The sequence below is a fragment of the Astyanax mexicanus genome, chromosome 1 (assembly GCF_023375975.1).
Source record: "Astyanax mexicanus isolate ESR-SI-001 chromosome 1, AstMex3_surface, whole genome shotgun sequence".
Lineage (NCBI taxonomy): Eukaryota > Metazoa > Chordata > Actinopteri > Characiformes > Acestrorhamphidae > Astyanax > Astyanax mexicanus.
In genome coordinates this window covers 113,369,022-113,396,998 of record NC_064408.1, presented here as the reverse complement: position 1 = coordinate 113,396,998, position 27,977 = coordinate 113,369,022, and the positions used below count along the sequence as shown (strand labels likewise).

Genomic DNA, 27,977 nt, shown 5'->3' with positions numbered 1-27,977 from the left:
AGGACTATATAAACACAATCCAATTAATCATGTGAAAACATTTTTTTTGTACTAGCATATTTCTACAAAAAAATACATTTGTATGTCTTAATCATGGTTAGATTATGTAGAGAATACAGAAATAAAGTATCTCTATTCACCTCCATTTGTATTTCACATAAAATGCAGTTTTCAGAATACAGTTACTGTTTATATTTTTAAGAGAATAGTGTATTGAAGACTTAGCCACTAAAGAAACAAGGTATTATTGAAAACCCATATTGATATTGACATTTATGTCCATGTTCAGTGTACATAAACATCAAAGCATAAAAATAAGTATTATTTACCCTTTTACTTGATGTAAAAAGCTTCTGCAGGTCTGAATATTTCACATTTTGGTTTAATTCCATTAAATTCAATGTGCAACAAATTTTATTTATTTGTTATTACACAGGACAGTGACCTCAGTAATCAAACATATTCATCAGTGATAATTTGAATGTCAGTACTGAACTTGTTTATGCATTTTATTACTATCATGCAAAAACCTTGTATCTCCAAATGCCAACTTCACAATTTCACAACTTCACAACTTTAAAAGAAAGCATAAAAAGATTTTATTCTATCATTTCCATAGGTCCATTTTATTGAGCATTTCCACTGGTACCCCCAGTATGGAATTGTGATACAAGATAAAACAAGTTTCAGATTCAAATTATGTCAAAAATTAAAACAAAACACAAGTGGAGCTACAATGTTTTTGCAGAACAACAAGAATAGGTATATATATTTTTTAAACAAACTAACTGAAGAAATGCAGAAAAAAATCATCCAGTGGTATTTTGCTAATTAGTTTTTTACAATTTTTTTTATTTATTTATGTATGTACAGTACCAGTCAATAGCTTGGACACATTCAAGGATTTGCTTTATTTCTAACAATTAAGAGACACATATGGAATTACGTAGTGAATAGTAAAAAAGGGTTGGTCCTTCACAATCCCCTGATCTAAACCTGATAAACTGAGACGGGGATTTGAGGTGATTTGGGATTAGCTGAAGCTTCACAGTGTGAAGAAAAGCAGCAACTATTGTTCAGCACCTCCAGGAACTCCTTCAAGATAAGAAAACTATTCCATGTGTTCCTATATAGCTTTAATGTCTTTAACATTTACATTCAAAATTTACAATGTAAAAATCATAAAAAATGAAGAAAACACATTGTATGAGAAGAGGTGTATCCAAACTTTTGACTGGTATTATATGAGAACATTTATTTATTGACAGCTACTGACAACAATGCTTTTTCCTCATTATTCTGTTTGAAATGTAATAAATGTGAAAAATTCTCAACCATTACATTCTAAACCAGGTTCAGTTCTGACAGCGGTACATTAACATCTGTCCTCCTTCTAGAGCAGCAGAATCCTCAGCACTGAATCTGATTGGTCAGTCCTCCTGGGATATTAAACAAGTCTCTGTTCTGAAAGGCAGGACAGAGTTCTCTGAGGAATTGCAGTTTTCCTGTCTGTAATTTAGGATCTGTTTGGTGTTATAGAGTTATAACCTCTCCATCGTACGGCTTCCTGGTCACAGCGCTGGGCTTCCCCACCTGAGAATTCAGATTAGATTCACTCAGTACATTACAGCACAGATACTGACAGCACAGATACTGACACTTATATATAATCTATAGCAGAGTTCAATATGCTGCAATTTGTCTGCCGATGGCATTAATGACAAATACTGTATGAACTTCCACTATACATTTAAAGTGTAAATTACTGACTATTTTACTGCAGAACATAAATATAAATATGCAATTATTAGTTTTATATAATGACCATGCAAATCTACATTCTGCATTAATAGGCTTGAGTCTTACATTTTTCAGGTTGTTTTAATGTCAAACAATGACATAAAGTAGGCTAATTCACTAGTGCATCTAAAAAAATAATATCATTGAAAAGTTACTTTATTTCAGTAATTCAGTTCAACACATTAAACACACAAAGTGATCTATTTTAAGTGTTTATTTATTTCATTGTTGATTATTTTTTTGGCTTACAGCAAATGAAAACCCAGAAATCAGTGTCTCTAGACAATTTTAATATTATATAAGACAAGACCAATTGGTACTTTCGGCAGTGTGGGCAGTGTGCCAAGTCCTGCTGGAAAATGAAATCCGCATCTTCATAAAAGTTGTCAAAAGAGGGAAGCATGAAGTGCTGTAAGATTTTCCGGTAAAAACACTTGATATAACTTTTATGGTGATGTGGATTTTATTTTCCAGCAGGACTTGGCACACTTCCCACACTGCCAAAAGTACCAATTGGTCTTATATAATATTCTAATTTGCTGAGACAGATATTTGGGTTTTCATTGGCTATAAGCTGTGTGTTATACATGTATATAATAAATAAGTTTCACATTTTGAACTGAACTATTAAAATAAAGTAATTTTCAATTATATTAATGATTATATTTTTTGGAGATGCACTAGTATATATATATATATAATATTATATTGACTGCACTTATAATCACTACATTAATACTTAATATTATCCATAAAGTTAACAAAAGAAATACACTGACATGCCAAAAGTCATGGAACAGCAGTGTATATGACTTGAGAATGCCTGCACCTGTTTAAGTTGTGAAGTTGTGAGGTGTTATCTTGTGAGTGAGGTTAAACACTGGTCAGCATGCTCAGCGTGGCAAGACATTAGATCCCACAGTGAAGAGAACAGTGAGTGTTAATGATTGTGAATAGTGACTTCAGGCTAGAACTGTCCATGTGAACAGAACTTATGTTTAAGGCAGGAGACCCAAACACACATACCACGTTTTTGTTTTTTTTTTTATGGCAAAAGTCATGGTACATGACACTTTTGAAATGTCAGTGTAAATGGATGAAAACAAAATGCAATATAACTTTAAAATCTCAAAAAAAAAGAGCAAAATCAATTACTAATGGAATTTACTTCACTTTAATTCTCACATAACCACATAAATATTTTGTTATTTTACAAAAAAAGATGTACTAAGTTTCCATTGTTACAGAAGAAAGGTTAAAAACTGAACGATAGTAACCTTACAGTTAATGAGGTGAAGCTATAAATCATATGCTACAGTAAATTTAGAGTAACAGTGATGTACAGAGGCATGAGCTCTTACCTCCTCCCTCTGTTTAATCCTCTTGTACACAAACTCAGCGCAGGGCTTGCGGGGAATAAACCTTCCTGTCCCGGGTTCAGCCACAACACGGCCGTGCTCGTAAACCACTCTGCCTCTGGATATGGTCACCAGTGGAACGCCGTGGCACACCATGCCCTCAAATATGTTATAGTCCACGGCCTGGTGGTGGGTCTTGGCTGAGATCACCCTGAAACACACACAGCAGCCTCTTTACAAATACACTTTTAAAAGGAGCTCCATCACTTACCCAGCACTCCTACATTCTGTGAATCCCACATTCACACATTACCCTGTGCTGCATTCAGGATGTTCAGTATATGACACTTAGGGACTGTGGGGGTGTAAGGTGCTTTCCACATCTTTTAAAGGGTTTGTGACACATACAATACATTACCATGGGCTCTTTTCGGTTAATTTATAAATAGTCTAATCAAAGGCAGATGGGTTCCCCCTATATGTGAGCCTAATGTCTGAGGGAGTTTTTCCTCTGGGGTTGTTAAATGTGTCGGTGCATCAAAATCCACTTCTCTTTGCTAATCTGCTCAGATTTCTCTCCTGTAAACTGTTTATTGGTTTATTTGGGTGAGTAAAGCACTTCTATGTATTTACAGTAAGCTTAGATTTCCGATATTTTTTCTAAGGGGGAGTTTTCAATTAAGTTTCTCCAACACCAAAGCTGCAGCAGCATTAGCATTAGCCGCTAACCACAGTGCTAGAAGGATGTAAATGAAGAACCCTGAGTGTTCCGGTAAGCCAGGGTGCTATCAGCTACTGGTTCTTCCCTCCTAGCTTGTTTTAACGCAAACTACAGTCTGCAATCAACACATGCATTACACTAACCCATGCCTAGGATAGGGTAGCTTTGGGCAACAGACAACACAAAGATATAGTGCTAGGAGCCTTATGGGAAAGCTGTATGAACCAACACTTTAGAAAGAGCCTTGACACGTGTAGTAAACTAAAAGTTGGTTGAAATCACATTTTTCCATTGGCTCAACAAACATTTTTTAATTTTTTAGGTTGAAGTTCTAAGTTCTTTGAACTCATTTTATTGAGTTGTACTGTCTGGTAAGTTCACTCAACTTAAAAATAATAATAATTTTAGCTCTTCTGATTAAAACACAAAATCACTTGTTAGGGTGTTAAAGACAAAGAATCAAGTGCTGGGGCATAATGAAAATCATCCAACCCTTCTTAATAGCCTCACATGTCCAGATGTTTGTCACGTATGATGTGACAACAGTACCTAACCTGTAATGAAGACTTAAATATCGCTGGACTTTTTAAACAGCTCAGGTACATTGCTAGAAGGACTAGAACATGCCCAGCAAAAGCTGTGCAACAGAAGATTAAAAGCTTCAGTCTCTCACATTTTACATATAGTATAATAGAGTGGATGACAGTGAGTGAATACAGTGTTTAAAAACTCCAGCAGCACTGCTGTATCTGATCCACTCACTGTACCAGTGCTAGTCACTGCAGTACTGAGAATAATTACCCACAACCCAAATATTAATTATAGTAGCTGCTCTGTGGTGGTTTTCTCTCCTGTGGGGTCCTGAGTATTATAGAACAGAGTGAAAGAAGGATAATAATAAAGTATACAGATAAACACATACAGGACTACAGGTCCATAATTATAGTAGAACTACAAAACACTGTGTCCATCAATGTGTAAAGTACTGTACTTGATGGCAATGGTCAAGATCTGCACCAAGAGCTCTTAGAGCTTCCAGTACGGCTCGGCTCGAACCTCCATCCCTCAAAACACACAGAAAAGGACCAAGGTGGTGGAATAAACTTCCACTGGTTGTCAGAACAGCAGAGTCACTCGCGGTCTTCAAACGTCGACTGAAGGCTCATCTTTTTAAAAAGTTCCTAAACTAACCCCCCCCCCCAAAAAAAGGGTTCCTAGGGTTCTAAACATGATCAAGCTCTGTGTATCTCTTGATCCTTGTCTACAAACTAGCTCTGGATATTTGAAGTAACATCAAAGCACTGTTGTAAGTCTAAGGGCGTATAAAGGCGTCTGCTATATACTTTAAATATAAATGTACTTAATATAGAAAATAAGTTTTTCCACAAATACACAGTAAATAAGTGGGGCGGGGTTATGCTGGGGCCCATAAGATCTTAGTGAATCTTCTACACAACGCTGTTCACTGTAAATTAACTCCGTCACTAATAAAGGCCACAGTGTGTGATTGTGCCGCGCTCTGGGCGGTGGAAGTGCGGATGAAGGTGCAGGCGCTCTGCTTTACGAGCTGCTCTTACACAAGCGTTCAGCTCGCATTAGCCGGTGCTCGGTTTGCGCTAAATCTCAGCGTGCCGGGCGGCGTGCGCTCCGCTGCTCACAGCAGCAGTTGGTTATTGGCCTTGCGGGAGTTAGCCCAGATTCAGAAGGGGAAGAGTCCGTGTGGCCTGCTTATGTAAGACTCATGGCCTTCTGCTGCTTCCGCTTAATGTGTGTGTGTGTGTGTGTGTGTGTGTGAGAATGAGTCAGTGTGCGTGTGTATTCTTATATTAACATCTTCAAGAGAGATAAAAAGTGCCCTTAGAAATAAGGAAGTATTCAGAAATGTACTTAAGAGGGACATAAGAGGAAACTTAATTAATATATTAACCTATTCAGAACATAAAATGTGTTTTTAACTGCTGTATGCAACTCAGTATCTAAATAAATTATAATTACCTTTGCAGAACAATTTTCCAGACTCTTGTTTTTCCTTTAAAATTGAAATATTAGTGGTATCTTTTAAGACCTTTAAGACAAACATATACTAGTTCCACTCCAAAAATGAGAATATAATTGAAAAGAAACTTTATTTCAGTAATTCAGTTCAAAATGTGAAACTCATATATTATATAGATGTATTAAACACAGAGTGATCTATTTTAAATGTTTATTTCTTTTTATTGTTGATGATTTTGATTTACAGCCAATGAAAACCCAAAAATCTGTGTCTCAGGAAATTGGCATATTATATAAGACCAATTGGTACTTTGTGCAGTGTGGGCAGTGTGCCAAGTCCTGCTGGAAAATGAAATCCGCATCTCCATAAAAGTTGTCAGCAGAGGGAAGCATGAAGTGCTGTTCTGCTGTGTGTCTCTCCACTCTTCCTCCAGACTCTGCTCCCTTGATTTCCAAATGAAATGTAAAATTAACTGATGATCAGTGATGGTTTGGAGAGACATGTCATCTGCTGGTGTTGATCCACTGTGTTTTATTATCAAGTCTAAAGTCAGTGCAGTGTTTTCCCACAAAATCTTACAGCACTTCATGCTTTTCTCTTCTAACAACTTTTATGGAGCTGCGGATTTCGTTTTCCAGCAGGACTTGGCACACTACCCACACTGCAGAAAGTACCAATTGGTTTTAAATAATATTCTAATTTTCTGAGACACTGATTTTTGGGGTTTTCATTGGCTGTAAGCCATAATCATCAACAATAATAGAAATAAATGCTTATAATAGATCACTCTGTGTTTAATACATCTGTATAATATATGAGTTTCACATTCTGAACTGAATTACTGAAATAAAGTAACTTTTAAATGCACTAGTATGTTAATGACCTGTGTTCTCATTGGCTGTCTTGTGCTGTGCCTCGGTCCTGGGTGGAGCACTCCTTCTATGTTGAGTATAAATGGGTGTGATTTAGCTTTTGTAGACTGAACAGATGAATCAGTAAATATATACAGTTTAATGCACTGTAGATATTCTAGTTTTTAATGCAATGAGCCAAATGTGGTTGAATTATGCACAAAACATACACAGTAGTATATGAAGTATATAATGCAAAAACATTATATCTTCATTTATTTTATAGGTTTTTACATTTTGACACTTTTCTTTCTGTATTAAACTTTAATTATCATCCTGTAAATTTACCACTTTACAAGGTTTTTGTGTGAGACTGTACATAAGAAGGCATTTCTATTGGTTAATTTGCACCCAGATTAATTTCTATAGCAAGATGGACAAAATGTATTGGGTCAAAATAAAAGCTATTGATATTACTACCACATTTTGAAGCATTGCTGTAAGAATTTGATTGTATTGGATGGAGCATCATCATTCTAGAGACCACAGTTCTACAGCTCTACCGCTCAATACTGTGGGGCTTTATATCCCTCTAGTCGCTGGCATTAGGTATGCTGTCACTATATACATGTTTGTCTACCTGCTCCAGAGGTCCTATTCTATTGGCAGTACTTTTCGACAGAATCTAGACAAGCTGTGTGTGTGTGTGCATTTGCACTTTTGGTCAGCAATTAGAACTTAAAGTAATAAAGCTGAATGCATTTATTAGAAGAGGTGTCCACAAACATTTGAACATATATTAATATATACAGCTCTGGAAAAAAATAAGAGACCACTGATCAGTTTCTCTGATTTTGCTATATAGGTATATATTTATAGGTATATATTTGAGTAAAATGAACATTGTTGTTTATTCTATAAACTACTGACAACATTGCTCCCAAATTCCAAATAAAAATATTGTCATTTAGAGCATTTATTCACATTAAATGGCTGAAATAAGAAAGAAGATGCAGAGCTTTCAGACCTTAAATAATGCAAAAAAACAAGTTCATATTCATAATAGGAATAACAGGAATAATCCTGTTATTCAATCACAGTTTTCATGCATCTTGACATGTTCTCCTCCACCAGTCTTACACACTGCTTTTGGATAACTTTATGTCACTCCTGGTGCAAACATTCTAGCATTCAGCTTGGTTTGATGGCTTGTGATCATCCATCTTCCTCTTGATTATATTGTGGAGGCTCTGGGTTGTGTGTGTGGCTGCCTGTAGGCAGGGTTCTGTTCTCCTGTGTGCGAGGATGACAGGGGTGGGGCATCTCCCTTGGGAGGGGTTATGCAGAGAGGGTGGGCACCACTCTGGATCTGCCATCTGGGAGACACACAGCTGGGTTGGTGGCCTTTGGGCTGTTTGAGCTCTGTGGGGTAATGGTTTTAGCTCTCCTAGTCTTGTTAAAGACTGTAAGCGAGTGGCAAGCTGGTTCAATAAAGGAGCTGTTGAGCATTCAGCATGAGTCTCACGGGTCTTCCTTCCTCTTCCACGCCACATTTGGTGTCAGAAGTGACCCTGCTGGAAGATATTGAGCTGCTGGCAGGGGAAATCGAACGGCTGAGGAGGAAGACAGCGGACCAACGGACTAGAGGCAAGGCTCTCCAGCGGAGTGGACTCGGACCTGACGGCGCCAGCGGGCTGTTCGGAGGCGCTGAGGGTACTGATCGAGCTCCCCGCCGAGTGCCGCTGCGAGCTGCCTGAACTGACGCGGGCGCTGAGAACACATTTCAGCCGCCAACCGTCGGAGGCGGCCGCCAAAATGCTAGTGGCGGACAGACGCCGACAGCAGAGAGAGACACTGGGCGTGCTGGCATCGGAGATGGCCCTGCTAACCCGCCATGCTTACCCAACGTTTCCGCGAGCGGCCCAGAGGAGGCTCACGTTGGATCACTTTCTGCGTGCCCTCGAGCCGAGTGAGCTGCGCAAACACGTGAGGCTGGCCGACCCGCAGACCCTGGAGTCCGCAGTGGAGGTGGCGGAGCGGTCCGAACTCATCCTCTCAAGCCATCCTGGACCGTGGGGGGCGTCGCCGGTTGCCCGTGATTCGCAGAGGTGGGGTCGGAGCCGGTCTGATGCCCAACTGGAGTGCTGGCGCTGCGGGGGGCGTGGCCACAAACGGAGCCGGGACCACCCAGTGAGGGTTACGGTGGCCCCAGGAACGCTATGCTTACCCTCGGGATCTGATTCCGGAACTGCCGGACTCAGCGGCTATTTCCTGAAATGCACATTGAATGGAGTGACGGTGAACGCGCTGGTGAACACGGGCTCGTCAGTCTCACTGATACGGCCCGAGCTAGCGACGGAGGTAGCGGCCGAGTTTGTGACTGACAACAGCCAGCGCATCGCTCTCTCTTCAGTCACCGGGGATCCTATAGGTCTCCTAGGATTAACGGAGTTGACGATTGATGTCGGCAAGGGGCCCTTTCAACAACAGTTCTTGGTAGGACGCATCAACGACCCGTGCATTCTGGGCAAGGACCTGCTCTCACGCGTCGGAGCTATCAGTGACTGTGCACGGGGCTCGGTGCTGGTGACTGGACTCCCCGTAGAGATACGCGACGAGTTAGGGGTAAGTGAACTGGTGGGAGGGAATGTGTGTGATTCGGTGCGTGATACGGTAGAGGGTCCGCTGGATGCGGGGTTGAGTGTAGATCCGATAGAGGAGATGCTGGAGCGCAGTTGTGTGGGTTTATCTGGTCCCCAACAACTCCGTTTGCGCGAACTGATCGGCCGTTTTCGCACGAGTTTCGCTGTGTCTGAGCGCGAGTGTACTAAAACTAGCCTTGCGGTTCATTCGATAAACACGGGTGACGCCCAGCCCATCAGGCTGAGGCCGCACCGTCTGGCGTTAGCAAAGCGCGTAGCGGCGGAGCAGTTAGTCCGTGAGATGGCGAGTACGGGCATTATTGAGCCTTCGAGCAGCCAGTGGTCGGCCCCGGTGGTCCTTGCGAAAAAGAAGGATAGAAATTGGCGCTTTTGCATGGATTATCGGCGACTTAACGCTGTCACGAAGCTTGACTCCTACCCGCTCCCCAGGATCGACGATATGCTGGACCAGCTGTCTGGCTCAGCCTGGTTCAGCTCGTTAGACCTGAGGAGCGGATATTGGCAGGTGCCCCTCGTGGCGGGGGATAGGGAGAAAACCGCTTTCTCGCTCGGCTCAGCCCTATGGCATTTCACGGTGCTTCCGTTCGGATTGTGTAACTCGCCGGCTACTTTTGAGCGTCTTATGGAGCGTGTTTTATGCGGGGTTCCGCGGTCGTGCTGCGTCGTTTATTTGGATGATGTCTTGGCGCACGGAACCGACTTCGACTCCGCACTGTCTCACCTTGAAATGGTGCTCGGCGCGATTCAGGCGGCTAACCTGAAGCTCAATCCGGCAAAGTGTAATCTGCTAAGGCAGCGCGTGAGCTTCCTGGGCCATGTAGTGAGCGGTGCTGGCGTGGAAACCGATCCAAAAAAGACGGAGGCGGTCCGTGACTGGCCCACACCGCGAGACGCAAAAATGGTTTGCAGCTTCGTGGGGCTCGCCTCGTATTACAGGCGGTTTATTAGGGGGTTCGCGGACGTGGCAGCGCCGCTTCATGCTCTGACTAAGCCTAGTGTGAAATTCCGCTGGTCTGACGAGGCGGAGCGGGCATTCGAGGAGCTAAAAAGCCGCCTGTGCAATGCTCCGATTCTAGCGTATCCGAAGGTGTCTGAGAGTTTCATTGTGGATACTGATGCGAGCGACCACGGCCTCGGAGCAGTCCTGTCGCAGGTTCAGGACGGCTCCGAGCGCGTAATAGCGTACTATAGCCGCCGCCTGGACAAGGCGGAGCGCAACTATCGCGTAATGCGCCGGGAACTACTCGCGGTGGTCGAAAGCCTTAAACATTTCCGAGCGTACGTGTATGGGGTGCCCTTTCTGCTGCGCACTGACCATGCCTCGCTACAGTGGCTCATGCGTTTCCGCGAGCACGAGGGCCAACTCGCGCGCTGGTTATCTAGACTCCAGGAGTTTCGTTTTGAGGTTGTGCACCGTCCGGGCCGTGGCCACAGTAACGCGGATGCTTTGTCGCGCCGGCCGTGTGTGGCCGCCGACTGCAAACATTGTGCTCGTGCTGAGGAGAAATCTGCTGAGACCGCACGCTGCACTGCAATCTCCGGGGATGTTACTGGCGCTGTCGGGGTGGCTCAGGTGTCCGTACAGCAGCTCCGCGATGCTCAACGGGCGGATTGCGAATTATCATGGGCAGTACATGCGCTCAGTGCGAACGTCACACCATCGTGGGGGGAGGTGGTGCCGCTGGGCCCGATTGCTAAGGCGTTGCGCTCCAACTGGGCTAGTTTTAGTTTGTCTGACGGCGTGCTGTGCCATACCTGGGAGGATCCGGCGAACGGGCGGCGCGTTTTTCAGGTGGTGGTACCACGGGCGCTTAGGGGATCGGTCCTACGGGGAGTTCATGGGTCACCTGGGGCTGGGCACTTTGGTGTCACCAAGACTCTGAAGCGCCTGAGGCAATGCTTCTATTGGCCTGGGTGTAGAACCGACGTGGGACTCTTCGTGCACTGCTGCGACGTGTGCGCTGCCAAGAAGGGACCCTCGAGGGTGGCCCTCGCCCCACTTCACCCTTACCAGTGCGGCAGCCCGATGGAGCGGGTGGCCGTGGACGTGCTGGGCTCCTTTCCGGTGACGGACTCTGGAAATCGCTTTGTTCTGGTGGCGATGGACTATTTCACGAAGTGGCCAGAGGTGCCGGACCAAGGGGTGGTCACTACTGCGGATATCCTGGTGCGGGAGTTCTTTTGCAGATTCGGGGTTCCGGAAGAACTGCACAGCGACCAGGGGATAAATTTCGAGTCGGAGGTCATGGCGGAGGTCTGCCGCATCCTGGGAATCCATAAGACCAGGACGACGCCCCTTCATCCGCAGAGTGACGGACTGGTGGAACGCTTTAACCGCACGCTGGCGGCGCAGTTGGCCATGGTGTCGGACAAGAACCAGCGTGACTGGGACAGGCACCTGCCGGTAGTGCTGCTGGCCTGTCGCTCCGCTGTGCAGGAGACGACGGGATTCACGCTGGCTCTGCTTATGTTCGGGCGCGAACTGAGGACGCCGGTCTCCCTGGCTTTTGGGGCGCCTCCTGACAGGGGCGGGTACGCTTCGGACACGCCCACTTTTGTCTCGACTTTATGTCTTTGCTGGAATTAGCACACCATCTAGCGTGCTCCAACCAGTCTGCTGCCGGACAGAAGCAGAAGCGTGCGTATGACACGCGCTGCTTTGGGGACCCGTTGGCGGTGGGGGCGAGGGTTTGGCTATATAACCCTCAGCGGAAGAAGGGACTGTGCCCGAAGCTCCAGTCGGCCTGGGTGGGTCCGTGCTTGGTGCTGTCCAGGCTGGGGGAGGTGGTGTATAAGATCCGGTGGGGCAGACGCACTATGATTGTGCACCGTGATAGGCTGGCCCCCTATAGGCCGAGACTGTCGGACACTGTGGACGGTGGTGCGGAGCCTGCCGGCCTTGCACTCGTGCCTGACCTGAACTCTGGCTCTTCGGAGCCGCTGGCAGGCGGTGCCGTGCCCGGCCCCTCCAGGCTGCCGCAGGCACGGAGGCCGCCCGCCCGTCTTTATGACTTTGTTTGCGATTGATTGTAAAAAAAAAAAAAAAAAAAATGTTCGGTTGTACACAGGGTTTGTGTTGGGTTGGTGGGGTCACCGGGACGGCTGACCCTTGGGAGGGGGGCTATGTGGCGGCTCTGGGTTGTGTGTGTGGCTGCCTGTAGGCATGGTTCTGTTCTCCTGTGTGCGAGGATGACAGGGGTGGGGCATCTCCCTTGGGAGGGGTTATGCAGAGAGGGTGGGCACCACTCTGGATTTGCCATCTGGGAGACACACAGCTGGGTTGGTGGCCTTTGGGCTGTTTGAGCTCTGTGGGGATGGTTTTAGCTTGTTAAAGACTGTGAGTGAGTGGCAAGCTGGTTCAATAAAGGAGCTGTTGAGCATTCAGCATGAGTCTCACGGGTCTTCCTTCCTCTTCCACGCCACAATATTCCAGAGGTTTTAAATTTGGTAAAATCAAAGAAACTGATCGTTTTAAGTGGTCTCTTACTTTTTTTGCATGTACATATTTTAGTCATATGCAAATGATGAACACATCCGAGTGAAGTACATTCAGAGCAACATTTTTCACTGTACATAGGTCAGTGGGGTACATGTGTATGTATGTGTATGTATGTGTGTGTGTGTGTGTGTGTTTGTGTGTGTATGAGTATATATGTGTGTGTGTGTGTATGAGTATGTGTGCCTGCAGCTGTGAGGCACAGCGCTCTGCACGTACTACCATTTATGGCTCTATCTTTTCACCCAATCCACACACTCCTCCCCTGCGTCATAATGAAGAGACACTGCTGTAACTGCACACGCCGTACACATGTTCACTATACAGAAACACTGCAGCGCATCACACTATCAGCATCAGTACAGCTCCCTTTCTACACTATAATGATGACCTACAGTGAGATTACACTTATCAAATCGTTACAATGAACATTAATTAAAGACTGTGTCTCAAAGCATTACAGATAGACTGTGAGAACAGAGCAGATAAGAAAGTGCAAACTGCTGCAGTTTGGAATAAAAGGGTAACATTATAAAAGTCACACTGTTTTATGCAGAAGTGATGATCATTATTCTGCAGTTACTATTATATCTATTATAATAACTGCAGTTATTCATCAGGCCAATGTATAATATTAAAGTTACTGATTAAAGAGAGTTTTTTTCTTCTAATGAGTAACCTTAGTTGTACCAATAGACAGTTTTCATCATATCGCTCTTGTATAGATGGCAAGAGGTCCCACTAGCCACAGAAAAAAAAGCAGAATACAGAATTTATTCATCAATTATAGTTACTGAATATTTGAATAATTCCACCTTCATTCATTTTATTTGTAAAAGAAGACAAAAATCAAACAAAAAATGGAAACATTATAAAATTAATTATTTAATAAGTATACTGTATATATTTTTTCATATCAGTGATCTTCTTTTCTTAATATACATAATATGTATATTAAGTATACTACGTATACATAATAGAAATAATCTAGCTAAAATAAATTAATGATTGAATAAATATACTTTAAACAATGAAGAAAGATAATCCATAAAACATGTACAGTTTATGTAATACATAAAGCAGCATACTAAAGGCTAATAGGCTAAATGTACCCATGTGCTCTCCAACTCATTTAGTATTCTGGATATTAAATATCAATAAAATTGTAAACATACCTGCTGTAAATATAGAATTTTAGAATGTTAATGTAAGTATATTTTTATCCAAGTATTTTATTCCTTGTTAATATTTCATGATTAATGTATATAATATAATATTACACTTTAAATACTAGATAAACTAGATAAATATAATTCACATTTGACAATGTTTGATAAATATATTGAGGGGAGAAAATAAGAAATAGTGAGGGATAATTTACTCCTACTTAAATTAAACCCCCCGCCCAACTCCCAATGCTATGTTAATGTTAAATTCTTTTTAGACAATTCCAAAAAAAAAAACAGTTAAATATATAAATATCAATCTTAATATTTACATTTTAATTGCAATTTCAATAACACTACAAATACTTGGTACTTAACCTTGGTACTATTTTTACATAATGGGGTACACAGTACATTTGCCATTGTGACCTAATCAGGTATGAACTAAATGTATAATTTTTGCATGTTATTCTGAGTAATAATTGGTCCTTCAACAGGCTAATGTTTTTAGATAAAGGATCTGTATCTTCAGTGAACTACATGCATTACTATATACAGGTCTGAAAAAAATGAGAGCACTTAAAATTATGAATTTCTTTGATTTTACCAAACTGAAAACCTCTGGAATATAATCAAAAAGAAAATAAATGATCACAAGCCATCAAACCAAACTGAACTGCTTGAATTTCTGCACCAGGAGTGGCATAAAGTTATCCAAAAGCAGAAAAACCAGGGTTATTCCAGGGTTATTCCACCAAATATTGATTTCTGAACTCTTAAAACTTTATGAATATGAACTTTAGAGCAAATAAATGCTCTAAATGAATATATTTGTATATGGAATTTGGAAGAAATGTTGTCCGTAGTTTATAGAATAAATCAACAATGTTCATTTTACTCAAACATAAACCTATAAATATCCAAATCAGAGAAACTGATTCAGAAACTGAAGTGGTCTTCAGTATGCTGTATACACTGTATCAGTGTATTTACCTGGTAGCTTTTGGGTCCCATATGACGAGGTCAGCATCGGAGCCCTTGGCAATCCTCCCTTTCTGGGGATAAAGGTTGAAGAGTTTTGCTGCGTTGCTGCTGGTGACGGCGACAAATCGATTCTCGTCCATTTTGCCGCTGTGCTGAGGAGAGTAAACATTCACATTGTGAGTGTTTTGCTGGTATTCCCCGGGGCCGCTTCACCTCTTGTGCAGGCAGTGGACTAAAAAGGCAGTCTTAAACTGTGCCGCGAGCAGGTTTCCTACCGCTTCATAAATCAAACTACATCCTTTTCATTTTTAGCCAACAAGGCAGAAACCTGAGCTGGACCTACAGGTCACCTGGCAGGCACAAACTTCTCCTCCACACTGCTGCTGAGAGCTGCAACAGCACGTGTACCAAAACACACTGTTCATTTACTCAGATAAAGTACAGGACCAGGTTTCAGATGTACAGTACAGGTAAACTGTCACACCTACATCTTTAAGATCAGCCTCACCAGAGTACTAATTAGTTGACTCCGCCCTTCCCACACACCTGTGGGCCATCAGCATATTACACGGACTATATATACTGGGACACTTGCTTAGTTTAGTTGTGAGATATTGCCACACTAGTGTCTTATCGAGCGTTTATCTTCTGTGTTTTGTTATTTCTGTTTTTTGGTCCTTGCCTGTCCTTGACTACGATTTTGCCTTGTGATTTATTCTTGGTTTTGAACTGATCTTTGAATTGATCTTTGCCTTGTGTTTTTGGATTAATCAAACCTGCCTGCATTTGCATCCAAACCACTTGGTTGGTTCTTACATAAACTGTATACTATGTCAAACTATTTATCTTACTAGGAAGTGTGTTTTTGTCTTTAAAAATGTACATTACATTATTCAAAATATAAAAACAGAAATATAGCAGTCAGTAGTCAATTCTAACCCCTTCTTCTTTCCTTCTTTTCTGTTCTCTCTTTATCTCTTTTGCATATATCGAAATGCCTGGCCTGCCTGCCTGGAGGTGTTCATTTTTGGTTTCAGAGTTTTGCACAACTTTAGTCAATTTTCTTATCTTCCTTTCTGTTTTCTTCCTTATTTTTTCACATGTATTGATTTGCCCTGTTCCTTGTGTTGCTCAGACTGGCTCTCCACTGACCTGCTGCCAACTGTGATGCAGTCCTGCTGTAGAACCCTGAACTGAAGTACTGATTCTTTACTGTCACATGGCATAGCTGTACATATAGATGTTTTTAACTGTCACTGAGCATGTGCCCATCACCTATTCACACTCATAACTCAGAACCTGCTTCTACATTAGCTATAGCTCTACATTATCTCTCTCTACAGTTGTTTTTGTTGTGTCATTTGTTTGTGCTGTTGACCAGAGGAGGATGGGTTCCTCTTACTGAATCCTGGTTCCTCCCAAGGTTTCTTTCTCTTAGTATAAGGGAGTTTTTGTATGCCACTCATATCACTGTAAAGCTGCTAAGTGCTATATAATAAATATAGCTCTGGGAAAAAAACAAGAAACCACTTAAAATGAGTTTCCTTGATTTTATCAAATTGAAAACCTCTGGAATATAAGCAAGAGGAAGATGGATGATCACAAGCCATCAAACCAAGCTGAACTGCTTGATTTTTGCACCAGGAGTGGCATAGATTTATTTAAAAGCAGTGTGTAAGACTGGTGGAGGAGAACATGCCAAGATGCATAAAAAACTGTGATTAAAAACCAGGGTTATTCCACCAAATATTGATTTCTGAACTCTTAAAACTTTATGAATGTGAACTTGTTTTCTTTGCATTATTTGAGGTCTAAAATCTCTGTATCTTTTTTAATACTTTTTTAATAAATGCTCTAAATGACAATATTTTTATTTGGAATTTGGGAGAAATGTTGTCTGTAGTTTATAGAATAAAACAATAATGTTCATTTAACTCAAACTCATACCTATAAATAGCAAAATCAGAGAAACTGATTCAGAAGCTGAAGGCCTCTTAATTTTTCCCAGAGATGTACATTTGAATTGAATTGAATTGAGTAGTCAGAATGTGTTGTATTTTAGTAACATTACTGATATTTTGTTTAGAATTAGATATTAGATATTTTGAACGCAAAAAATCCAGTAAAAAAACATGACACTCGTTTTCTGTTTTCATATTCAGACGTCCTTTAAAAATCCCACCAAAAATCATAGGCTACAATCACACAGACACAGATAAAATTAGCTTAAATCAGATGTTTTGGGCATATGTGGCAAATTGGCAAATTTCCAATTCCAATATGCGCCACTTTTACATATATATGAAAAGCCAGAGTTCAGGCACAGTGTTCCATTATTTTAATAAAATGGCCAAACACAGTAAGTTTAGGAGCGTGAACTGTTCAGACAAATGTTGGGTATGCACCATAATGACAAACATGGTGTAAATAGCCTAAATTTAACTTGGGATTTGGTAAGAAAATGTAAAAGATAAGTGTAAATGTAGCACAAGTGTGTTTGCTGCCCTTGCCCTTTTATTCTTCCTTATTTACGTTTGTTCCACACTTTTAGTAATAAAATAGCAAAACAAATGATTTACTTATTGCATTTGTTGCAGATCTGTGTTCTTAAGACTGGAGTAAGTGTTACTTTTGTAGGAGCACCGGAGTACACTAATCAACTCTGATTATACAGAATAAAACTATAAAGATGTAACTGACCACGCCTTTTTCCCATATGACAGACATCCTGTCCTCCACTCCGTTCACTCCGTTGGGGATTTTGGTGAAGTCGTCTTTACCCAGAGCTTTCTGACACACAGAGAACGTACAGTTATCAGTGCCCGTCACACTCAGATCATCACTGCAACACAGAAAACAGCATATAATCATGCATTGTATTGGAAGCTACAATAACACACTGTCAGTACTGGCATTCTGTTTGCTAATGTATAAAGACTTTCTTTCCAAAACTCTGTATAACCTACAAATTCACCTCTAATACTACTACTACTAATAATAATGACACTAGACTGCAGAAGCATCACTGTATAAACAGAGATGTAGTATAAAAATATCTTTACACTCCACAGAAAGATCAGGAGCGCTCACTGGGGGTTCTGCATTCTGTATTTTCTATGTTTAATCTTTTGCCTGATTCTTTGTCCTGTGATCATGTTTCTGTAAAGCTGCTTTGTGCCAACACCAGCTGTAAAAAGCGCTATACAAATAAATTTGAATTGATTTGATATGTTCTGCATTAACAAGAGCAACATGTATTAACTAATGAAGTACCTGACAGTTTGAGGGCTTGAAACCTGTATCTTTAGCATTTTACACTTGTGTATATTGTGTGTGCAGTCAAATATAATCATAAATTGAAAAAGAACTGCAGTTTAAGGCAGCTTAAAATAAACTGGAGATTAGAACCAAATGCTTAAAACAATCTGGAGAATAGAACCAATCACAATTTTGGGGGTTTAGGAAATAATTGCAGACCACAAGAGGTCTTGAAAAAATGAAAGGCGACAGGCACCAAGGGGGTCTAAGAGTAACTAGTGACTAGAGGAGGTCAATCATATTTATTTATTTAAGCCTTTATTTAAGGCTTTATTTTGCAACACATGTTGAATAATTCTTCAAATATTGATTATCTATCTTATTCACCATGTCATATTATTTTAAATATTTTTCACCCATACACTCATAATGTCCTACTTTTTCCTACTTACTTAGCCAGCAGGTCCATCAGGTATCCAGGGGTGCTGGGGTCAGGCCTGAGAGGAGGTCCCATCACAAATCCTGCAGCATGAGCCCAGTCCTTATTCCAGTAGTGAGTTCCATCAGTGCCCAGTCCAGCTGCTATAGGTTCCCCAAACACCACTCGGCCTGGTGGAGCACGTTCCATACGGTTAGAGGTAAAGAGTGCAAAACACTAAAAGACAACATTTTAATATGAATTCAATGCACTCCTTTACTTCCACTCTTTTAAATGCCTTTGTTAATTAATTAATTGTAATTTAGGCAACAATGTTAGAAGCCTAAAATGACTAATAAACAGGTAAACTTACATCTATTTAGGCCAGCAATAATTAAAAAAATAAAATGTTTATTATTGTTCATAAAAATGTTGTTTTACTTTATTTATTATATTCATAAAACCTTTATGTTTATTATAAAGTACTGTGCTATTTTTTGCATTTTTAAATGCAAGAACTTTTTAAGGCCAAACAGAGGCTTTGGATTAAATTATGCATTTTTCAGCTTAACTACAATCTGCATGTTTTCCAAGATGTACAGTTCTCCAGTCCTACAGTTTGTAGATAATATTAGGTAATGTAGGTAATATTCTTTAAGAACTTAATTGTTAAGATGGTGAAAGTGCTGAGCATATATATATATATATGAATATGCTTTAATAATTATATTCAGGAGACTGGAGGATGGGTGGGAAATAGAACAAAGGAAATACATATTAATATTTGGCATATAAAAAACAAAAGGCAGCTTTCAGCTCCCAGGAAACCAAACAAAAACACAACACAACTCAAAACTCTATTTTTATTTCTTGGTTAACTCAAACAAATTAAGAATAAAATTATATTGACGGTCTTCTCTTAATTGTACTCTTGTCTTGGGTTTCTTTGATGATTTTCTCTTTTCTCTCTCTTGTTGTATTTTATCTTCTTTTCTATGTTTTTTTCTGTTTTTCTTTTTTCTATTGTTTCCCCTTTGTTACCATTTACCCTCTACAAAGGTGCGACAGAGAAGTGTGGTTTGATCGGAGTTTATATAGTGTGCTGTACAGGTGTTTTAGATCCAACTCTATCATTTCTTTTCCTATGTGTACTAGTCCTCCCTGCTGGCATTCTGTGGTGCAGCACTGCCCATTACAGTAATTCAAATTTTGTTGGGAAACCCATAAATTCAGCATGATCCCCCACCGTTTCTCCGAGCACTGGCCAGCACTTTGGCTGCGGATTTGCTCATGACGTGGACCACGTACAGCGGGCAGTTCACAGAGTGGGCAATGGTGATGGCTCTCTGTGTGGCCTCTGCTTCCACCTCCTCAGGACGGCACAGCTCGTGACCCTCGGGCCCTGTGATGCCCAACGACAGCATCTTCTTAGCACCCTGAACAAACACATACATGTGCAGGCAAACTCAAGATGTGCAGGCAAACTCAAGACTGTATTATTACTGTAAATAATATTGTGTCTCACTGTAAAGCTGTCAAGACATTTTACATTTATATAACAGTACAAACTGCCTATTATAGTACTTACGTCATGCCATTTTTTTTTTATTATAGTGGTTCTCTATTAAAAAAATATACATTTTCAGTTTTCAGCAGGATTTATCTAAACTACCCTTACCTTAAAATGGTCCCCACTTGTGCCATATTGTCGAATATATATACTTGGTATTTGGTGCCCTCCAGTGGTGCTGGCTGTTAAATACCCATAACATACCTAGTAGTGTCTAAACACTAGAACACTAGAGTGTATAAACAATTATTACAAAGTGCATATATACATATTTTAGCCATTTTACCCAACAATAGCCATTATATAATATTTTGTAAAAACTGAAAAGGTACTTACATTATTTGTTTAAATCATTTTAGATATAGATATGTTATCACATTAAAAAAATTAGATAGAAAATATATAATTATAATTGAGTCATCTCAAATTTAATGAGGCTATCCAGAAACATAAGACTCTGAAATTCACTTCTAATGGTTTAAAAGAAGACAAAAATATGGTTTTGGACTTGTCAAGTCCTAATCAATACATAACCAACTTTATATTTTGTTCTGGAAGCTGTTTAAAAGTGAGTAAGAGAAATAGGCCTCTGTGTAACACCATATTTATACCCCAGGGAAACAGGAAGTGGTAAATTACTAATTAAAAGTTCCTAGATACTTTGATTTTAAACTACAGTAGAAAAGACTTTTAACACACTTTAACTAGGGGTGCCAATAATTATGCAGGGTGCTGTAAACACAGTGACATGCCAAATGCCATGAGATAGCAGTATGTAAATCAGAATCCCCATCCATATCCTCAGTGCAGCATTCTTTAGCTTACATGGCACATGGCAAAAGTCATGGCACACAATACTAGCTCCTCTCCAATGACTTTTGACATATTAGTGTACATTTAAACACTATTAAATCTGTTTACAGCATTTTACAGGACATCTTCTCACAAGCCTGTGACGACCAAGGTAAGAATGTGTGACCTCAGTGTTAAAAACAGACATAAGAGTTTAGCTTGGCTTGAGTTTGCATCACAAACATGCCTCACTTTCTCTGAATGCAGTCCTTTTTCACTGAACATCTGCAGTCTTCATTATCTTATCTGCTTACATTTGGTATCTATAACTGCTGCAGTTTTGTTTTGCGTTATTTTCCCAGTTTCTAGTTATTCCTGTTTATCTGAGCTGCTAATCATAACATATGAACTACAAGTTTACCTACGGTAGCCTACCTAAGGGGAATGACTACACACTGAGGGTGAGTGTTAGAAACTGGGAGACCCAGTATCCTAAGAGATGGTGTCAAAAGGCAAATAAAAAAAGTGGCCACAGACAACTCAGTAATTAGAAAGTGATTAAACTAAACTTGTATATACAGCTCTGAAAAAATAAGAGACCACCTAAAAATAATGAGGTTTATTTTATTTTACCAAATTTAAAACCTCTGGAATATAATCAAGAGGAAGATGGATGATCACAAGCCATCAAACCAGGAGTAAAGGCATAAAATTATCCAAAAGCAGTGTGTAAGACTGGTGGAGGAGAACATGCCAAGATGCATGAAAACTATGATTAAAACCAGGTTTATTCCACCAAATATTGATTTCTAAACACTTCCTGTTTATCTGAGCTGAGCTGAGTTGATTTATTCAGACTAATAGTTATGCTTTTTAATTCACTTCAGACGTATTTGGGTTCAGAGTCATCACAGAGTTAATTATTAATGATTTGATGTCAGGACCTCCTAGCAAACATTGCAGGCAAATGAAGAGGGCAGTCTGGGTTTAGGTATTTAGGACCATAGCCTTGAGAAGACACGTCTCTTTCTAAACATTAATAGACACTGGTTTAACAAAAAAATATCTGTGTGTGTGTGTGTCTAACCTCTGCAATTAGATCTCCGTTCTCAGCGTGGACCTGTGCGATGGCTCCGATGTCTTTACAGTGAGAGAAAGCAGAGTACAGCTCATGGTCACTCAGCATGAACACGTTTTTGTAGGCCATGAACATCTTGAAGGAGTTGACTCCTTTTTCCTGCACCAGCGTCTCCATCTCTCTCTTTACCTAAAACATTAATATATATTAATTACAGATTTATAAAAGACAAAATGATACAAAACACAAAAATACATTTTGCACACTATTAGACCCCAAAAAATTAAGATTAAGAAATATCCAAAGGTTGAAAGAAACCACTGCACTGGAAAAGTTAAATTTACTTAAGAAAAATTGCAGAAGCTGGTTGCTTTAACACTTTTAAGTAATATTTACTGAAAGCTTTAGTTGATTAAACTTAATTAAACTGTACGTTACCATGCCTAAATTGTAAATTAATTTAATTTATGTTTTTGGTAACACTTTACAATAAGGGTACACTAATGAACCTTTTCAGACCCTGCATCTATTGCAATGAACATGGTGTGTTTTCTTCTTTTTTGTGTATTCTTTCACTGATTTCACACAGATTCAGACCTTTTATTTATCATATTAGACATTTATTAGCCAATCAAACAGCAGATTAGTCCCTCCCACTGCATTGGAAAAATACAAATCTGCATAATGTATGTATTGAAATGTTTCTATAAAATAAACATAACAGTGTTTAACAAATGAGTTAAAATGAAATCAGTTTATTTATTAGTTTTGTATGTATTTATTTACTGAATCCTGTTTTTGAGCACATTACTGACAGAAGCAGCATTAATATATAATTTCATCACTAGAACACAAGTCAGGTCTGAAAGGGATAACAAAGTGATCTAAACAGATTTGTACTCAGTCCTCAATTTGATTTAATTGAACTAAAATATAGATGTGAAATACTTAAAGAAACATTTATGAACATTGTAGCCTACAGCAAATACAATGTGTGTTAGCTGCTTAGCTTGGTTTACAGCCTACAACATCAAGACCAGGCAGCTAATCATTACATATGAACTACAAGTTTACCTAAGGTAGCCTAAGGGGAATTTTAAAACTGGTGCCTGGTGGAGCCGCTCTACTTTACAATAAATAAAAATAAAAATCTTGCCAAATTCATTAGAATTACCTTTTAGATTGCAAGAAACAAAAAAAGTCCTCAAAATATTACTGATAAATATCAAAGCGGAGGATGGACTGACAGATATGCACACACCGATGGGACAATCTCCAATTCACCTGACGGCATGTGTTTGGACTGTGGTAAGGAATGGGACAGCGCTATCTAGTGCTATATTGCTGTTTTAATAAATACACAAGTAAGATTAAAGCATTAACTTAATGAATTTAATTCATATTAGGACTGCGTGTGGGAGTGGCAGAAATGTGTATGTGTCAGTTTGAGATTACTGAACACCTCAACCTCCACTGTCTGTTAACTACATTAGATTTCTGGCTTTAGTTCAAAGCTAAAGAAAGAACTGGACCCTGAACTTTTTTTTGGATTTCACCCCAAACCAGGACTGACCTGGTGAGAATGAAAGTATAAATAGATAAAGATGAGTTCAGGTGTCTGGGGCTCTAAGGGTTAATTACGTACAGATTCATCCCACCAGGTGACGGCTACATGCAGGGAGTAGTCACAGCACACTTTACGGTCAGCCGTGTTCCTCCACCTCTCATACGCCTCCAGCAGAGACGCCCCCTTCTGCGGGATGACAAAGTCCAGGATCATGGTGGTCCCTCCTGCTACTGCAGCCTGCAGGGAAAGGAGGAGGCAGAAGCTGAGCTCACAGACACTTTACAAGCATATAAGTTATTAGCTGTGTTTGACTCTAAAATAGTCATTAAATCAAGTCACTTATAAAGGTAAAATAAGGCTTTATTAAGGCTTTATTAAAAGAGATGATCCTGCATTTTTGAGATTATCTGCCTCTATTGTTCAGATGGAAGACTTTCTACGAGAGTTTGGACACAATATTGGTGTGAGGCTTTGATTGCCTTCATCAATTACAAAAGCGTTAGTAAGTAAGATGATGACCACCCCATCTGATCACCCCAAACCCCCTCTAGCAGCTCATACATTCTGGCCTTTGGTATGGTGCCAATACAGTTTACAGTGGTATGAAAAAGTTTGAGCACCCCTGATCATTTTCAGGACTTCCTTTTATAAATCATTGCCACTTTTCAGAGAAAATGGATTCGCCTGTAGGTTAAGGGTCAATGAGTTAACAAAACTAATTTTGTGTTTCAATAATTAGTGCTAAATGTATTCAAATCAATAAAATGACAGGGGTGCCCAAATTTAGGCACTAATTTAGTTTAAAGAATTATTGCACACTTTCTGTAAATCCCATCAACTCCATTTTACTTCTCAAATACCACTGTGTTCATCTGCTATATGATAGCACATCTGTGTCAGCAATGAGAATGTGCATCTAACAGTAACAAAATTGAATGCATCAATTGCATTCATTGAATAAACTGTAAAAGTACTGAATTAGCACATACACAACATGGACAAAAGTATTGGGACACCTGGGTATGCATTGTTTTTTGCAAAAATCATGGGTGTTAAAAGAAATTATACCACAATTAGTTCTGACCTTGCAATGTGATTGGCTGAGAGGAGTTCTATGAGTGCCGTTATCAGCAGTGTTGGGCAGTTACTTTGAAAAAGTAATTAGTTATAGTTACTGGTTACTTCTCCAAAAAAGTAACTGAGTTACTAACGGAGTTACTCCACTATAAAAGTAATTAGTTACCAGTAAAAGTAACTATCGCGTTACTTTTATTATTCGCCCGTCAAAAAAAAGGAAATCAATTATGTATTTACTATTATTATTAGAAAAATAACAAACGAAAATAAACCCAAAATGTTGACAAAAATATAATCTAACGAATTTCAAAAAATAAAAACGAAATTCTTCACAGAACCAAAGAAAATTACTAAAACATATAATACTGAAAAAAACTGAAAAACGCGTCTGGGGATGGAGTTAAACAAACCAAGCCACACTCAAAGGAAATATGTATATATATAAACAAAACAAAATAATGGACAAAAACAACAATCTGATGACCGTTAAAATAGTATTAATATAACAGTTTCACCAAAAGAGAATAGAGCTTAGATGGGGCCCAAAAAATCCGACCCGACCCAGCCCGAGCCCGTGCACGTTCTGCCCAAGCCCGAACCATGAACTGTCATTATGAGACCCAAACCATAAACTGTCTGTTTTCGGGCTGATTGAATGAGCGAAATATAATCAGAATTATGTTAATTAACACTGTAACATAGAAGCATAGAACTATTATTTAATTTAAATGATTTTAAGAACAGCTACACACAGTGCTGCAAGTCAAACACGGAGGCGTTCACGTGCGCCCAGAGCTACGTGATTACATTTTAATTTTATTATAGTTTAATTCAGTAAGTTTTCATTTGTTTTTAGGGTGGGCTTGCTAGTTTTTATTAGTTTTCACACATCTCATCTAATAAACGTGAGAGAGAGAGAGAGAGAGAGAGAGAGAGAGAGAGCGCGAGAGATTTGCTTGTTCTGGAATGAGCTACTCACAGGTAAATGTTCTCACACACTGTATCTCCTGTTTCTCTTTCATCTGCCTTGCGCTCATATTGTAATCCCATGTAATCTGCAGTTTTTCAGTGTTTTCTGTCGTATTTTGCGGCTAGCGCGAGCGCTTTACACAAGAACTAACGCCACAGACCACGAGGTGATGCGCGCTCGGCAACACCGCCCGCTGTACAACTCCGCTGTACAACAGCGCTTATAAATAAATTAAACACGAAAATTCAGTAATTTTAGTTCGTTTTAGTTAGTTTTATAAACACAAAATACAGTTCGAGATAGTTATGTTTTTTCCTTTTAATTACCGTTTTTATTAGATTCAGTTAACACAAATGTTTTTTCACTTTCAGTTTTTGCTATTTCGTTCGCTTTAGTGAACAATAATAATTGGTTATTTAGCAACATTGTGATTATCACACCAGAGCTTTATATAAAATAAAAATAGGAGCCCGATTTTGGGACGGTCTTTGGGTCAGGTCGGGTTCGGGCAGAGAATAGCTCTAAAAGAGCTCACTTCACCACGCCAAACCACAGGCACAGCGGCCAGAAGCTCAAGTTCACCGGAAAGAAGAGGGGTTAACCAGGGCAAAGCAAAGTTACAACAAAAAAAAAGTTCATAGAGCAGCTAAAGTAACCTGCAGTAAAGGGGTGTCGGAAATGGTAACGGCGTTATAGTTACAGTCAGAGTAATTAGTTAGATTACTCGTTACTGAGAAAAGTAACGGCGTTAGTAACACCGTTAGTTTTAACGCCGTTACTCCCAACACTGGTTATCAGCTGGTAATGCACTGTAACCGAAGCTCTTCATGTATTACTTCACCACATACAGGTAACCTAGCAACGGCCTGCGGCCTTGTGCCTATGACCAGCACAGCAGTGCCAATATTACACGTTATAGCACTCCCTCTTGTGTATAATTGCTTAATTATCCTGCTTTTGTTGGAGTAACTATCTCTAAACTGCCCTAGGAAGAAAAAATTAAGCATTGCTATGAGGATTTGATTTTATTTAGCAACCTAAATCGTAGGAATTTCTTTCAATCAATGAATAAACACATCATTACATTACATTACAGCATTTGATACCTTAGTGCCAGTGTAAAAATCATCCACAGCGACAGTGCCCATAAAGGCCAGCTCCATGTGAGTGTGTGTGTCTATCCCACCAGGCAGAATTAGCTTCCCCCGGGCATCGATCACTCTTGTTCCAGCTGGAGTCTGCAGATCTAATCCCACAGCCTGGATAATCCCGTCTTCAACGTAGACATCAGCTCTTTCTGAGCACTCCTCGTTCACAACCTTACCTCCCTTTATCAGAATACGGCTTTTGTGAGCCATAATTGGTATCCTGGTGTTCTCCTGATGGATGAAGCCTGGGTTAAAATTATAAAGATTATCAATCCAAACTCTTAATCCAATCAAATTTGCTTTCTTTTATCCAGCAGCCAAACAGTTTCAATGGATATAGATCCAGTTTATTTGGCTGAAACAGCTAAAAACAATGCTATTCAGTAGTGCAGCAGATATCTAGTGGGCTTCACTCTTGTCCCACACTGCCACACATGCTCCTGACAGACAGCTGCAGGAATGCACTCAGCTTGGGTTCCTCCCTCACCTCTAGAAACCAGGTCTTGTGCAATCTGACCAGAAATCTTCAGAAAAAAAAGAAAAAGGTTTAATAGTTTATATTACATAACTCCTCCCACTTCATTGATTGATTGACAGCTGAAGAATAATCTTGCAATAAATATACATAACACCACTCATAGAGCAAGGACATATATTTATGTGTATATATCATTATATGCATACTTAAAGATTTAAATTCATTAGGAAACAGTTAATATATAAGCTGACAGACACACAGCTCAGTTCAAGGTTCACAGCTGTCTGTCCTTGATTATTAATGGGAATACTCCTGCTGAAAGTCTGAGTAAATATTGTACAGCACTGTACAGTTTATAAGTAAACATTTAAGTAATGTTTATTTACATTTAAATAAGTTTATATACAAGAGTGTTTATAAAAATGTATTTCTTTTTTTTGTTGTTGTTGATTATGTTACATTTTGCTATGTGTAACTCAAGCCAAATAATTGCAAACATGAATCAAAAAGACACATAAAAATATATTATATACAAATAGTACACTCTATACTAATAATCTAGATAAAAGAGAATGTTATAAGAACC

General features: G+C 39.9%; 1 protein-coding gene across 1 annotated transcript; it reads right to left on the bottom strand.

The window, feature by feature from the left end:
- Positions 1–366: 366 nt before the first annotated feature.
- Positions 367–27,377, bottom strand: dpys (dihydropyrimidinase). The gene is made up of 9 exons (XM_007242117.4): positions 26,872–27,377; positions 23,797–23,955; positions 22,161–22,340; positions 19,958–20,147; positions 18,746–18,902; positions 17,736–17,877; positions 15,045–15,187; positions 3,162–3,369; positions 367–1,593 (listed from the first exon to the last, which is right to left on the bottom strand). The coding sequence occupies exons 1-9, from the start codon at positions 27,121–27,123 to the stop codon at positions 1,534–1,536; spliced, it is 1,491 nt and encodes a 496-aa protein (XP_007242179.3). The 5' UTR covers positions 27,124–27,377; the 3' UTR covers positions 367–1,533.
- Positions 27,378–27,977: the final 600 nt, after the last annotated feature.